At 39.6% G+C, this 16,498-nt stretch overlaps 1 protein-coding gene across 6 annotated transcripts in view; it reads left to right on the top strand.

Moving 5' to 3' along the window:
- The first annotated feature begins 236 nt into the window (after positions 1 to 236).
- The window catches only part of BBOX1 (butyrobetaine (gamma), 2-oxoglutarate dioxygenase (gamma-butyrobetaine hydroxylase) 1), a 58,565-nt gene continuing 42,303 nt past the window's right edge, over positions 237 to 16,498 (top strand). Inside the window, exons 1-4 of one of the 6 annotated variants that reach the window (XM_005873082.2) lie at positions 237 to 609; positions 749 to 1,022; positions 12,204 to 12,457; positions 13,610 to 13,724. In XM_005873082.2, coding sequence (XP_005873144.1) covers positions 12,239 to 12,457; positions 13,610 to 13,724 — 334 coding nt within the window. In that variant the 5' untranslated portion in view covers positions 237 to 609; positions 749 to 1,022; positions 12,204 to 12,238. Of the gene's footprint in view, positions 610 to 748; positions 1,023 to 5,366; positions 5,384 to 12,200; positions 12,458 to 13,609; positions 13,725 to 16,498 lie in introns of those variants that run through there. The other 5 variants (XM_005873084.2, XM_014545224.1, XM_005873083.2 and 2 more) reach the window with 5 other exon arrangements.

Below are 16,498 nucleotides of genomic sequence, written 5' to 3'. Positions count from 1 at the left end.
GCCACCTGCAGACTTTCTTTTAATGGAATCTGGACCCTGTTAGGAGCTAGGACTTTAGCCTTGTCCACCAGCCCTCCCCTTGCACTGAGCACTTCCCATCTGAATGCCCAGCAACCAGGCTCTGGGTCCCTGGCCCTCGGCCCATCCTGGCCTTTCCCTTTTGTTGCCCAAGGGTTGTGTGTTATGAGTCAAGTCACTGGGCAACCAGGTGCCTTCAGAAAAGTCCTCTCTGGCAACTACTGTTCATTCCAGCCAAAGCAGCAGAGAAAGCAGGCCATAGGGCTCAGGGGGACCCATTCCCGCCTTATTCCAGCCCTGGACAACTGATCAAGCTCCCTCTAAAGGGATTCATATGGAATATTCTATGGTGGCTGGGTAGATACTACCTCACCTCTTGCTAGGTGAGAGCTGGTAGCTCCTCCCTGTTCAATGTGCATCTCAATGCCTTTTCTCCAACCGAGTTTTGCAATAAAAGAGCTGTCACTGTGAACAGGTGGGACAGGAGTGACAGCTCCTTCACTTGCTGCTGTTGCTGCTGCTAGTGCTGGGACAGGAGACAAGACAGGTGACACCTGCGCCTCCCTCTGTCAGGGAAGGTTCTGAACTAAGGTAAAGCTTTTCATTGAATCCTGGGGCTTTGTGGTTTCAGGCACTTGCAGTAGTGAAAGTATTTTTCTTTCTAACTGCTTTCCCTTTAAGCCATAAAAGCTCTTTTTTTTCTTTTCTTTTCTTCTTTAAAATTTCCAAGCTCCTCTCAGGAGTTGCTACACCTTCTGATTGTGACATCGCTCCTCATTTGCAAACCTTAGATGTGTCTGGGGGCAGGGCTTCGGTGGAGCTGCCAGGAGCAGAGAGAAAGGTTCCCAACTACTAGCCCTACATCAGACATCGGAAACTGGGGGCAGATCTATCCGGGAGGTGACGGACGCCAGGAGGCTCCCTCCTCAAAGGACCTTTAAAAGACATTTTCTTTCGTTGGTATATTTTGCATGGTTTGGCATCTAAAGCACATCTGAGAACAGGTATGATGGAGCTGAACTTTCCTTTCTTTGAAGAGTCTGTGGATTCAGGTCTATGCATTGTGGCGGGGTGCGGGGGTGGGGGGAGCATCCAATTGGAAATCCAGGTGCATGGATCTCATGGCCACGTGGGCTGCAATGAGGATGGTCCAACAGGCATTTGGAATAGGCTTGATTTTGGAATGCAGTGGATCTGATTACTTCTTGGCAGCTTCTCTTTCCTAATTATGTTTGGCTTAGTCTAGCAGTCAATTTACTTTGCAATCCCTAAGTTGATCCAGAAAGCATACAGAGGGGACAGAGAGAAGACTGTCTAAAAAGCAGACTGGGTGGTAGGGGAGTGGGGGAGGAGTGTTCTGGTTGGGAATGTTCCTCATTGAATAATTCACAACCCAACCCAAAGAAAGGTGACTGCATATTAAACCTTGGCCCTTTGTTAAGCCCAAAAAGCTAGATGTACCAAGCGTCTTTAGGAAAGGGATTGTGCACCCTTTCAAGTGTTTTGCTCCCTAAACGTAGCTCAAGAAGAGATATGACAGGTATTTTGCATCAATTTCATTGGAATATAAAATTTCTCATAATGAATATATGTTCTGGTTCAGAGCTTTAGAAATCTTCTTAAGTCTAGCATCAATACTCTGCATTACATCAGTAAAGGGACGCCTTGATCATTGGAGTTCCAATCTGAATGTGGCAATTCCACCAGAGCAAAGCTAAAGTTTTCCCTGTTATAATTTAGGAACAAGTGAGTGCATACAATTTAAGACTTTAAACAAAATAGCAAGCAGAATAGTGAACCTGGTCAAGATAATAAACTGGTTCTTCTGATGGCTTTATAGAATTTGTTATTCAGCTGAACATATATTCATAAATTATTAAGTAACTCAGCCACATATTAAATCAAGTTTAAAAAATAAAATAATATCTAAGTTGAAGGGCCTTATGCAGCAAGTATAATGACTAGGGCGTGTATATATTCCAATGATATTAAAGTTCAGACACTGCTAATAAAATCCGGTCAACCTCAACCTTACCAAGTGGAAGTTAATTGAGTTTTATGATTAAAAGTTGAAATATAAAGGAAGAGCAATATGTAATGTTTGGGAATGTGGTGGGGGTGGGGGGGAGCATCCAATTATTTGGGAAACAACTTTTGGTCTTCTCCCTCCAAGGATAAAATGTAGCATGGTGAGGTCAACTAACAACCAATCGTATTGAGATTTTAGCTACTATTTTTAACAGTACATTTTTGGTGAATTGAATTTATTGCCTGGAAAATTATTCAGTCATAGGTTCTCCATGATGTAGTACTAGGCAGTGGTCAAAAATTCCTATTTCCTCTGCTTTTAAGTCAGCTACTTCACCTATCCAAGCTCAAGATCATCTATAGCCCACTGGAATGGTTGAGGGTCGACCTATGACCTAGGAGGTCACTATTTGATTCCTGATCAGGGCATATGCCTGGATTGCAGGCTCAATCTCCAGTGTGGGACATGCAGGGGATAGCCCATCAATGATTCCTTCTCATCATTGATGTTTCTATCTCTCTCTCCCTCTCCCTTCCTCTCTGAAATCAATAAAACATGTTTTTAAAAGAGATTATATATAAAATGGAAGTGATGGTACTGATTTCATAGGAGTGTCAGGAAGATTAAATAAGGTTAACACATAGAAAGCACTATCAGAGTGGCCAGAACATAGTAAGTGCTGAATAAATGGTTTTATATATACACCTTATACCCATACACCCCTACAATATGCATGTTTCTTGCATTTTGATCATTTTCTGATCCTACCACCTACTAGTAGAAGCAGGAGATCAAATATATGGGATCCTGCTAGTACGATAGCAGGTCTGATGACTTACCTAAGGAAGAGAAGATGAATTTTAACTGACATTTGGTAACATGAGTTCACTCTATTCTTGTCTTCCAATAAAAAAAAACAGTCAAGAAATAATTACTTTTTATTTGGGGTGATGAGTAATCTAGTAGATGAATCAGCCTCCTCAAGTGTATATTATTAGTCTCCCTCAATTTTAATTTTATGTATAGTTACTATGAAGTTTCTGCATCAACTTCCTGAGAATCCCATCTGAAACCTATGATTCAAATTAGTTGTAATTCACATTCGAGAAATTTTTGCACTCTCTTTCATTAGAATTAGAAAATACTCACTTTATTTGTGCACAATGGGCTGGCCAACCTGTTTTGGGACACTCTCTTCCACTAACCAGCAGTGCGGGCTCGGACAAGTCACACCCGACATCTCTGAGCTTCCCTTTTCCTTGCACCAAACCCAGTGATATCCTAGGTTGTTTCTCTCTCGTTCGAGAGTTCTAGTTCTAAGTTTATTTTTTATTTCATTTCTAATGTCAACGCATAAAATAATTTTCAGAGCCACTTTCTTGACTTTCCAAAAAGTGCTGGAGAAACCAGCTGACAAAATGTGAATTCATCAAATTTTTAAAAAGATAAAAAAAGACAGAAACCACACCTATTGCTGCAGTAAGATAATCTCTAAAACAAACTTGGTTGTGCCAAACAGGAGTTGCAAACAAACTTCCATAATTCTGAAGGGAAAATATAGGGTAAGGGAGTGGGGAGTGGAAAAATTTTTGCACACACACGTACACACACACACACACCAAGAAATTAAAAGAACTCTATCACATCAGATAGGAATCTCCACCAACCCAAGCTCTGATTCTCGGGCCAGGAAAAACTACTTCCTTCCCTCCAAAACTAATGTGATATTTCATAAATTAAATTATAATCGTGGAGTAAGTAGAAATATATATATATATATATATATATACACATATATATATGTATATATATTTATATATATATGGAGTTATCTAGTTTTTTCTATTTCCTTTTTGAAAAAATATATTTTATTGATTTTTTACAGAGAGGAAGGGAGAGAGATAGAGAGTTAGAAACATCAATCAGCTGCCTCCTGCACACCCCCTACTGGTACATGCCCGAAACCAAGGTACATGCCCTTAACCAGAATTGAAACTGGAACCCTTTAGTCTGCAGGCTGATACTCTATCCACTGAGCCAAACCAGTTAGGGTGCTTTTTTCTACTTCTTTCCTCCAGAGAAACACAATAGTTTATCAAATATCTAAATGTCCATGATGCTTCAAATGGGCTCGCTTTTAACAAGTCAAGTGGATGAAATCGAAAAATAGATTTTAAAATATTACACTCATATACAGCTTATAAATTTTTATAATTTGCTTTCAAATACTGATGATCCTTAACTTTTTTCTTTTTTAATATTCATCACATTTGCCCCAACAAACCTTTACATAAGCCAAGGAACATTAAAGGGGGAAACTGTTTCCCATTCGTTCCTCCGTGCTTTGGTTTGGATTGCCATGCACATCTGTCCTACAGCTGAGAAAGGGATTGTCAAGAGTAGAAATGACCCGCCAACTCCTTCACAGACACTCAAACAATTAACTTCAGCAACACCCATGTCTTTCCAGTTCTTCCACACTCTCATGTGCCTCAGGCAACCTCCCATCAGCCAAGTTCAGATGGTGCAACCTCTCTTGAAATCCCTTCTAAGAATATCTACTGGTCAAGTGGGTTGGGGGAAGAGTCTCAGGTTCCCCTAATATCTGGAAAAGTGCTTTTCCCTCTCCAGTTCAAACATGCTCGGTAGGAAGCGGAGAAAAAACAAAGGAGGAGGAAATAGAGAGACAGAAAGCTTGAAGTAGAAGTTTGGGTTATAATTAGTGTTGTTGGTACAGATGTCTGTAGGTGTGATCACTTCAACAATAATTAGGACATGGGCACAGTGCCATCTTTAAGTACAGGAACAACGTTTACTGTGGTGAAAAATGCACCCTTCAAACAATGTATCCATTAAGAATCAGTGTATATGATTTTAAGTTTTATAAAAATCCTTCGCAACTAAAACATTTTCAAACCCATTAATGACCACAGTACTGAAAATTAGTTGAATTTAGAATATAGATCAGCACACATGGAACTTGGATGATAAAAAAAAAAATGAATGAGTAATATTTTTCTTAATAGTCTTACTCCCTTGAAGAGCTTAGGATGGTTTTTGTTATTATCTATATGCTAATATCCCTTAACCTCTTTCTTTGCTGCTTATTTGGGTAATTGCAGTAGATTTCTCATTGGGTTGTAGTGAAGATCCCATGAGTTAATATACATGAAACACTTAGAACAGTGAGTGGCATGAAAAGGCATTCAATAAAGTAAGCTTCTACTGTTACTATTATTGTAACCTTAATATCAATATAATTAAAACAAATATTCTTATTTTAGAACCAAACGAGTTGCCCATAAGCAGTTACCACTATTCTTTAAAACTCACAAGGTAAAAAAAAATCAAAAAAAACTTCTAGATATTCTTTACTCATCCTACATAGAAAGTACTAGTTTTCATGTTTTTCTGTACTAGAAATATTTAATCTATGGTATCTTGTAAACCATTTTTTAAGAACACGTATAGACTGAAAAGGTGCAGAATCTAGATATCACATCTTATGAAAAATTGCCTGAAAAACTGAGTGGATTTAGAGAAGAGAGAGGATGAAGGGGGGATGATTATAGTCTACAAAAACTGAACTAACAGGCCAGGACCAATTTGTAAATGTATTTTTTAATATTTTATTTTTCAATTACAGTTCACATTCAAAACTATTTTGTATTCATTTCAATTGTGCCGCATAGTGGTTAGACAATCAGATGTTTTGCAGAGTAGTCCCCCCAATATTTTAAATACCCACCTGGCACTATACACAGTTATTACAATATTATTGACTGTATTCCCTACGCTGTACTTTACACCTCCCTTGGCTATTTTGTACAATGTACCTTAAAAATTAAATATGGTCTCCGGGTAAAGAAAGTGTGCTTTAAAGCTACAAAGGTTTTTCCGCACGTGTTGATATTTTAAGATATGTTTTTGCCTTTGGTTCTTGGCAAGTAATTTTAGCAAGTGATTAATCCATCAGTTTACAAATAGGTTAAGTACCAAAAAGAATACCCAGATAAACAAAATAGGATACATGTAAATAATTTTTCTTGTTTCTATTTGGCCTCTGGGCTCTCCATCATGCCTGTAGATATTTATTTTCTGGGAAGCCAGAATCTCCCTTCTCTGTCTGTTTTCCACTCACCAAAAAAGCATAGCCTTGTACTAGAAGAAATCTTGGTATAACCACATGCCTGGTAACACATCCGCGTTTTCACATGGCTGTCCGTGTGAACAATTGCATTCTGCATTGCACTTCTTGATCACTGTTAATAGATTATTGTAATTGCTCTTCTTAAGCAAGCTCACCAAAGAATTGTTTTCTTATAGAATAGAAAAGAAAGTCATTCTCTTTCATAAAGCGGTTTTTAATAAAAGGGCCAAAGATAAATTAATGAGGATAAACACTGAGGGACACTTTCAAATGTAACTTTGCAATGTGGCTCACACCTCTCCTCCCAGCTTTTCCTCTACACGTCTACTCCCAGCATTCTCATTTGTTCTTACTACCTCGTCACTACTAAAACTCCAAACAACTTCTCTAATTCTAGTGTTTTCACCTGCCTCCAATACACTGTACTCAGTATCATCTCCCTTGTCAATCTCCTGCCTGGAAGAAATATTTTAAATGTTCCATTTATAACAGAATAGAGGCCAAACTTCTGTGTGACTAGTGCTTCTTGATCTGGTAACAACATACCTTTTAATTTTTTTTAACCTGTATTGTCTCTCATAGCCTTTGGCTCCAGCTAAACCAAATATTTTCTGTTGTTCAAACTCAGAAAATCTTAATTCCTTGGCTCATTTTGCCCCCTCTCCTTGGAATGACCTTTCACAAATTTTTCTGCATGTGATCCAACCTATCTGTATCCAGAAAAGCTGGCAGATGGAGGTTTATATCCGTAAGGAGTTTATTATTTTTCTTGTGCAAAAACAAGTCCAGACATGACTATCCAGTAGTGGGCATATGATTTCACAGAACCATGGGGAGCCCAGGCTACTTTTAGATTTTAATCTTCTGCTTCTTGCCTCATGTTTGCAAAATGACTGCTCCATTGCCAACACCACATCAATATTCCAGGCATGACGAAGGGGAAACATCATGTGGCAGCTAAGTCTGCTTATTTTTAAATTGTTCTAAATTCAGCAACTTTCAGATATAATTCATTGGCCAGTATCATATCACACACTAACCTTGGCTACAAAGAGAAGATGTGAAAATAGCAAATTACTAGTCATATGCTTGTGCTAAAGAATGAGGAAGGAAAAGCCCTAGCCAGTTTAGCTCAGTGGATAGAGCATCGGCCTGCAGACTGAAGGGTCCCAGGTTCAATTCCAGTCAAGGGCTTGTATCTTGATTGCAGGCTCCTCTCTAGCCCTAGCTCTGGTCAAGGTTTGTGCAGGAGGCAACCAATAGATGTGTTTCTCTCACATCAATATTTCTCTCTGTCTTTCCCTCTCTCTTCCACTCTCTCTAAAAACAAAATCAATGGAAAAATAGCCTCAGGTGAGGATTTAAAAAAAAAGAATGAGAGTCGGAGACCAAGATGGCAGCATAGGTAAACACCGCAGACTGCTGCCGCAAACAACCACTTCAAAAATACAACTAAAAGACGGAACGGACATCACCCAGAACCGCAGGAAGGCTGGCTGAGGAGAGACTCTTCAACTAGAAGGAAAAATAACAGCACACCGAGGCTCAGAGGAGGCGCAGTGTGGAAAATACTCAGGTGCGGAGGTGCGCGCGCAAAGCGGGCTGGTGGCTGAGAGCGCGGTTGTCGTTTTCGGTCAGGGGGGAGTCTCAGACTCTGAGCTCCAGATACGGGCGAATCGCTGGGGACTCGGACCCAAACGGGAGAAGCGGGAGTGTCTGGCATCAGTTGGAAGGCAGCTTTCCCTCCGAGGTTTGCAGCGGTTCCGGGGGTTCTGAGAAGCAGAGCCTCTGGGAACAGGACTGAGGGCACCATAACGGCTCCCTCCGCCCGCCCTGTTGAGCCCGCCCCGCCCAAGCCCTGCGCAGAGCCATTTGCCGGATCGCCTCAGGCAAAGGCTAGATTAGCACCTCCCCAGAGGACAGAAGTTTTCCGCGGCAGACACAGCTGATTCACACAGCCAGTCGGCCTGGTGGTCAAATCCCTCTAGTATTAACTACAACAATCAAGGCTCAACTAGAACAAGACTGCGCACAAAGACCACTAGGGGGTGCACCAAGAAAGCATAAAAAATGCGGAGACAAAAAAACATGACAGAAATGGAGGATATAGAGCTAAAAATCGCAATTTTGAGGGCTTGCAAAAATGTGCTAGAAGCTGTCAATAAACTTGAGGAGAGAGTCACGAAAACTAATGAGACCCTCGATGCTATGATAAAGAACCAACTAGAAATTAAGCATACACGGACTGAAATAAAGAATATTATACAGACACCCAATAGCAGACCAGAGGAGCGCAAGAATCAAGTCAAAGATTTGAAATGCGAAGAAGCAAAAAACACCCAACCGGAAAAGCAAAATGAAAAAAGAATCCGAAAATACGAAGATAGTGTAAGGAGCCTCTGGGACAGCTTCAAGCGTACCAACATCAGAATAATAGGGGTGCCAGAAGATGAGAGACAGCAAGATATTGAAAACCTATTTGAAGAAATAATGGCAGAAAACTTCCCCCACCTGGTGAAAGAAATGGACTTACAGGTCCAAGAAGCGCAGAGAACCCCAAACAAAAGGAATCCAAAGAGGACCACACCAAGACACATCATAATTAAAATGCCAAGAGCAAAAGACAAAGAGAGAATCTTAAAAGCAGCAAGAGAAAGAGACTCAATTACCTACAAGGGAATACCCATACGACTGTCAGCTGATTTCTCAACAGAAACTTGGCAGGCCAGAAGGGAATGGCAAGAAATATTCAAAGTGATGAATACCAAGAACCTACAACCAAGATTACTTTATCCAGCAAAGCTATCATTCAGAATTGAAGGTCAGATAAAGAGCTTCACAGATAAGGAAAAGCTAAAGGAGTTCATCACCACTAAACCAGTATTATACGAAATGCTGAAAGGTATCCTTTAAGAAGAGGAAGAAGAAAAAGGTAAAGATACAAATTGTGAACAACAAACATGCATCTATCAACAAGTGAATCTAAGAACCAAGTGAATAAATAATCTGATGTACAGAATGAACTGGTGATTATAATGAATCAGGGACATAGAAAGGGAATGGACTGACTATTCTTGGGGGGGAAAGGGGAATGGGAGATGCGGGAAGAAACTGGACAAAAATCGTGCACCTATGGATGAGGACAGTGGGTGGGGAGGGAACTGGGAGGAGGGGAGTTATGGGGGGGAAAAAAGAGGAACAAATGTAACCTGAACAATAAAGATTTAATTAAAAAATAAATAAATAAATAAATAAATAAATAAAAAAGAATGAGGGAGAAATAAAATAAGATGGAAACATGATGCATTCAGTAACATTGATCACAAAGCCTTTACGGCTTACTCAATCTGCCATTTTCTCTAAGGTGGTGTCCTGGAGCCTAGACAACTATAATAAATAAATAAATAAATAAATAAATAAAAAAGAATGAGGGAGAAATAAAATAAGATGGAATGAACATGCATTCAGTAACATTGATCACAAAGCCTTTACGGCTTACTCAATCTGCCATTTTCTCTAAGGTGGTGTCCTGGAGCCTCTCAGACAACTATGAATTTCTGCCCAGACTTATTTTTTATTGACTTTCATAATTATCTTGCTTTTCCCCGAGGTCTAGAACTTCATGGTGATCTTTGTACCCTCTAGTGCAGCAGGCACAAAGATACTTAGTATATATTTGAATAGGTTTAACCTGATATCTGAGGAGGAAAAAGAGGGCCGTTTTCTGTAGTTAAGCATGGTTCTATTCCACTATAGTGAAAGCATGACTTAGGTAAGTTGACCAAGGACAGGCAACCCTTTGCCAGATATGGCCTACAGCCTATTTTTCTACAGCCCATGAGGTAAGGATAGCTTTTATATTCTTACAGTGTTTGGAAAAATAAAACAAGAATAGGCAACAGGTACTGTATGTAGCCTACAAGCCCTGAAATATGTACTATCTGTCCTTTTACAAAAATTATTGCCAACCCCTGACTTAGATAAAATTTACTACACTTTTCCATTTTGTCCATGTGCACCATGTGTGATTTATTGGACTGGTTACACTATGCCAGACTGACTGGAACCATCACTGTCCTTGGAAACCATTCTTATGAGAAAACCTGCCAGCTGCCCCTTCTATCAGGAAAACTAAATTCCCTACTCATTCCGCAGAGGAACTGACATTGGGACTTCTCGAGGGTCTCTTTTTCAATCTGAGATAAATACCCAGGTTTGAACTAAATTAGATTTTTGATGATTTTTTAGGTAACAGCGCTCTCCTGTTGCTATATAAATTATTAAGAGAAAATAGATGGGAGTTCCCACGTGGGAATAAGCATGAATCCCAATGAATTATATTTTCCTTTTCATCATTATATAACTTTAAAGGGATTATCTAAATGAAAAAAAAGAGGCCTTTTTTTTGTCCTGGTCCTCCTTTATAACCTGACTACATTAACCAAGCTAAAGAAGTATATGTAAAACAATCACCTAAAAGCTGTTTTATTTTAATGTTGTGGGAAGTATTTTTTAAGTTCTTTTAATGATGTATCAAGTTTTCCTATCTATAAGTTTAAGAAAGATGGAGAGCTATTTTGTCTTGCTTGTCACTGAACCCTCCATTGACAATTGCTGTGCCTGGTACATAGAAGATACTTGTTAAACAGTCACTATGCGTGTGTGTGCCTCCCCTTCATCCCAAGACAATGAAGCTCTGTTTCTATTGTCACATGTCACCTTCTATTAATGATGACCTAATTATAATATGAAAGAAATTAAGAAGTTCTACTTCTTCAGTATAAATTCTATTTCTTCCATCTAAGTTTAGCTTCCTGGAGAATGACATATGAAGAAAGTGAGATTTAGAACATTGATATAATTTCTGAAGGTCAAATTTATAGCTATGATTGGAATCAGAAGCAACACTGAGGTGCTCAGTCCACAGCACTACACAGGTCATCAGGTTTGGGTAGTGTTGGGTGCAAAGTAAGCCTGCTCTCTCACTTGACTCCCTTTCCTGCCAATACTGCATCTTCTCAAATTTGGTGGATTTCTTCATGAAAAGAAGCAATGCATTCCCAAGGAAAGCCATGAAAGTACTCATGAAAGGGTTAGAGTAAACTAACCAAAATCTCAAAGTGCACTCTATTCAAACAGAAAATCTTCAGCGAACAAACCAAACACATTCTTTGCAGAGCCCAAGAACTTTTATAGCACATTGAGAAAATGCACTATATAAGTTAAAGAAAATAAATGATAGAATAGAAATAGTACAATGTATTGGATTACAGTACCTCTTCAAGTATAATTTAAAATTGCATTAATAGTCTCCTTATTAGAACAAGCTTACTAATTTTGTGTCACAGAAACATTTTTTTCAAAAGGCATGTGCAGCCCTGGCCTGTGTGGCTCGGTTGGTTGGGCATCCTCCCGGGCAACAAAGGGTTGCCAGTTCAATTCCCAGTCAGGGCACATGCCCAGGTTGTGGACTCCATCCCCGATAGGGGGCATACAGGAGGCAGTCGATAGATGTTGTGCTCTCACAATGATATTTCTTTCCCTTCCTCTCTCTCCAAAAATCATTAAACTATTCTTTTCTTTAAATGGCATGTACAATTAGGCATCCATTAAAATAGTACAAGTATGATTGTTGTGCTTTCAATCTATGGAGCATTTTTTCTCTCTTACAAAATTTCCAGAGCTTTTATACAAACAGAACTTAAAGGTGCACATGTCAGTGGTTCTGAATTTATTATTTAAAATGACTGTGAGAAAAACAAGGAATTCTTTGGATCCTGACTCAGCATGTTTATCTTATTGACTTTTAGTCAATGTGTTTCTATTTACAACATACAAAATACTCTCACCAGGACAAAGGTCCCAGCGCTGCTAGGTCAAACCACAAACTCTGGCAGATGAGCAAATAGCCGAAGCCAGGGTCTACTTGAATTGTTTATACTCTTAGAGGTCACGTTCAGACCCAATCTGCCTGAGATGCCTTGTAACACTGATTTGCATTAGCAGGTAGCTGACGAGATTTACCTGCAAGGACCAGAAACATGCACTGCGCCATCCAGAAGGCAGAAGTGCTGGATGGGGCTCATCTGATGCAGATTCTCTGGCAGGATGGTACGGAGTCCTTCTACCCGGCCGTGTGGCTGAGGGACAACTGCCAGTGCCCCCACTGCTACCTGGATTCTGCAAAAGCACGGAAATTTCTCGTGGAATCTCTTGATGTGAACATTGGTATTAAAGACTTGTCGTTTGACAGAAAAAGGGTAATTATCTCTAAATTACCATTTCTCCCTTCCTTCCCAAGATAAATAAAGGGGTTGAGGTCCAATAATGCAAATAATGAATTATTATTGGATCATACATGTCATCAGGCTTGGGTAGTGCTGGGTGCAAAGTAAGCCTGCTCAGTAACTGAAAGATTCTGTTATTATTCCTACTATTTTTATTACTATGACTATTGTTCATAAAATCTAGTGTTGCTCATTATTCCTTTAGTGACTGACAGCCTTAAAGACACAAACGAACTATTTCTATAATAAAAAGAATGCTCCTGGGCCTCAGTTTACTCATCTGTGAGCTAGGGGTACTAACAGAATTTGTTCAGAGAGATAATGTGAGGATTCAATGAGATAATATGGGTAAAATGTTTCGCCTAGTGCCTAGCATTATAGTAAGCACTCAAAATTAGTGAGTAGCTGTGCAAGGATTGTTCTAGAATTCCCAAAAGCATAGCTCTCAAAACCACAAACTAGATTTGGCCACCACCCTATGTTTCTCTCTTCCAAATACTAGGATAATTACCAGAGAAGCAAAGGTGACCAGCAAGGTCACCCACCTCACACTCTTGTCTTCATCTCCACTGGATCACTTTACTCCCAGGGTTCCCTGCATGCTAGCTGTGCGACCATAGAAATAGTACTTACTCCTACATCCCCCACCTGAAATAATGTCAATGATAGTAATGCCTTCTCCCTAGAGTTGCATGAGGACTAACGAGTTATGTCTGTAGTGCTCATTATATAGTATGCACTCAATGTGGTGTTATTTTGTGCTATTATTATTATCTGCCTGGTCACATCATTACTATTTCTGATACTCTAACTTCAAGTCATGGCAAAAAGTGTGGAAATCACAGGTTTAGAGAATACAGAACAAGAATGTCAGGTCTAGCCACTTTTTATTGCTTGTGTGATATTTAAGGGGCCTCAGAACTCAGATAGATACCAGTGGCTTTCAGTGATCTTGTTTTTCAAAAGCTTATTCTATGTCTGTGCGTACATACCCAAAAAGGGCGGGGGGCGGGGATTGATTCCCTGATTATCTTAAATGACATTCAGAAACAGGGCAATAGTGGAGAACTGAGTATACAGAAGCATAATATACATACAGGTGATATTTGCTTTCTGTGTTATAAGGTTCTTATCACATGGCCAAGCGAACATTACAGTGAATTTGAAGCTGATTGGCTGAAGAAGAGATGCTTTTCACAGCAGGCCAGAGAAAAACTCCAAAGAGAATTGTTTTTTCCAGGTAACCTTGTCATGGTCTTCAATGTCATTTAAAACTCGTATGGGAAGAAATTTGCTCAGAATCAAATTCAAACCCTTGTGCTTTTGTTAAAATGTTATGGTAATTTATGTGGAATGTCTAATGATTTACCAACACAGGTCATTTGGATAGTGATGAAAAGAAATATAGATCCATTCTAGACATTCTCAAGAGACAGGAAGGAAAGAAACACAGCAAACTTGTATCCTTGTCATATACTGTGAAACCTGGCACAGCAGACATTCTGAAAGTGTCCGCTGCATAGTGGCAGAACAAACCAGAGTTGCCCTTCTTAATAATTTGACCCAAGGCCAGAATAACACCAAATCAACAACGCAGGAATTCCTAACCTGGTATCCACAGATAAAATTGTGTGATCCATGAACCCCATGCTGTGTTTATATGAGTGTCTGTGTGTGTGTGTTTGTATGCGTGTGTGTAAATGTGCACAGCACATTCGCTTGGGAAAAATTTATATGGGTCTCAAGGGAACCTGTGACCACATAAATGTTCAGGAAATCTGCACTAATGAATGCTATGGAGAAAAAAAAAGACTTCATTCTTGAGCAGAGAGACAAGATAAAATAAATATTAATATAGGTATTTTTAAAGTATGACTCTTAGGAGATACACAATAATTACAGCTCAAGAAGAGGCACTAGAGAGAAGTGGGAAGTGTTAATAATTCACTCTCTGTGTATTTTGAAGATTTGTATCAAAGATTATGTGGGACAAAGGCAAATTCTAGAAACATGATGATTCTTATGTATTTTCTAGAATCTCAACTTCTACAAACACACTAACAAGGCAAGTTTTCCTGAACTATCTTTTCCACTGTTAACCGGAAATAATGGACCTCTGCCTCTTTGACCAGGCTCCTTGAATTTTGTAACACCTCTCTGGGAATTCTGGGTCATATCCCAAGATCGAAAGATAGTACCTTACTCCTTTCAATTCTGAAAATCTCAGATGTGTTCAGTAACTCTCCGTGCTTTTAAATGCTAGACTTACTAGTATAACAGTTTGGTAATGGGTATGGAAATGTTACTAATTAATCAACTTCAACCACACAGCTTGACCTTGTCCTGTGGTTATCAACAGGGTATGACTGTTCCTTCCACTTCAAGCATAGGCCAGTCTTGCAAAGAACTAGGTCCCTAGCCCTAGCCGGTTTGGTTCAGTAGATAGATCATTGGTCTGCAGACTGAAGGGTCCTGGGTTTGATTCCGGTCAAGGGCACATGCCTCAGTTGTGGGCTCAATCCCCAGTGGAGGGGGAGGGTGCAGGAGGCAGCCGATCAATGATTTTCTCTCATCATTGATGTTTCTATCTCTCTTTCCCTCTCCCTTCCTCTCTGAAATCAATAAAAATAAATAAAAGAACTAGGTCCCTCTAGTCCAGCAGTTCTCAACCTGTGGGTCGAGACCCATTTGGGGGTTGAACGACCCTTTCACAGGGGTCGCCTAAATACATCCTGCATATCAGATATTTACATTACGATTCATTACAGCAGCAAAATTACAGTTATGAAGTAACAACGAAAATAATTTTATGGTTGGGGGTCACCACAACATGAGGAACTGTATTAAAGGGTCGCAGCATTAGGAAGTTTGAGAACCACTGCTCTAGTCCCTTAGCCTCATCATTCTGACAACTGACACAATTTTGTTCCAGTGCTTTCTGTCTAAACCACCAGGAATCATTTTCCTCTTTCTCAAGCCCAGCCAGCTGGCGGGATCCATATGAGTACCCGGGGAAATATGTTTTCCTTGCCTTCCCCAGTGAGTGCATTGCTAGTTACTTCACAGACTCTCCAGTTACATAACCAAGTAGCAATTGGGTCAAATAGCAGAATCACAAATGTACTATTATTTTCTTTAAATTTCTTCTGGCACTCAAAATACTTTTCTTTAACCCTGCCCTAATTTTGTAATCCTGTTGGATTTTACTTTCATTTCCTTCAGGCTCTTCTTTTAATTATTTCAGGGAATAAAAGCCAACTTCTTATTATTACAGCTTAAGCTTTTAAGCATTATAAAAGGATATGGCCACCCCTCTCCCATTAATATTGCTTGACGAGCACAGTTTATAGCTTACATTTCTCAATGCTATCAGGCAGTAGCAAAATGGAAATGATACTACACTCAGTTAAGTAGTGGAAAAAGCTGGTCACACGGCAATCATGAATAATATAAGGAGAACTGGCTGCTATTTAGACACTGGAAAATATTTTAATGGTTTAAAACAAGATCAGATTTTTAAAATATATTCTCAAGCTGTACAGTTGGTGGGTTAAAGTAGAAATTAATGGGCCATTTTAGAGAGTATTGCTTTTATGGCTTTTTGCCCGTAGAACTTGACACGTTATTTTACTGTCGTTGCATATTTTCAAACATTTGTACTCCAGAACATGTAAACAGACTCAGTGACATTTGTGAAAGGCCTTTGTTAGGTTTTCGGTCCTCAGTGGCAATTCCTCTTCTTCTGCACTTTCCTTAGAGTGAGGAGAGCCTTTTAAAATCTGGCGTCAAGATGCAGACCACTTTCCCTTGATCTTCCCTTGGCACTGGATGTGGAACTCAAAACTGAAGACACAGATGATAATCTGCCAGAAAAGGCTTTTGTCATGGGACAGGCACAGCTGGGAGGAAGACGTGGATAATAATCATTCCCTCACAATGTCCTCTCCAGTGGCACATAGATTGGGTACCTATTTTGTGCTGGAAGCTCTTTAAGGAAATACCAAATTAAATATA

The sequence above is a fragment of the Myotis brandtii genome, unplaced genomic scaffold (genome assembly GCF_000412655.1).
Source record: "Myotis brandtii unplaced genomic scaffold, ASM41265v1 scaffold399, whole genome shotgun sequence".
Classification (NCBI taxonomy): Eukaryota; Metazoa; Chordata; class Mammalia; order Chiroptera; family Vespertilionidae; genus Myotis; species Myotis brandtii.
This window is presented reverse-complemented; position numbering and strand designations above follow the sequence as displayed.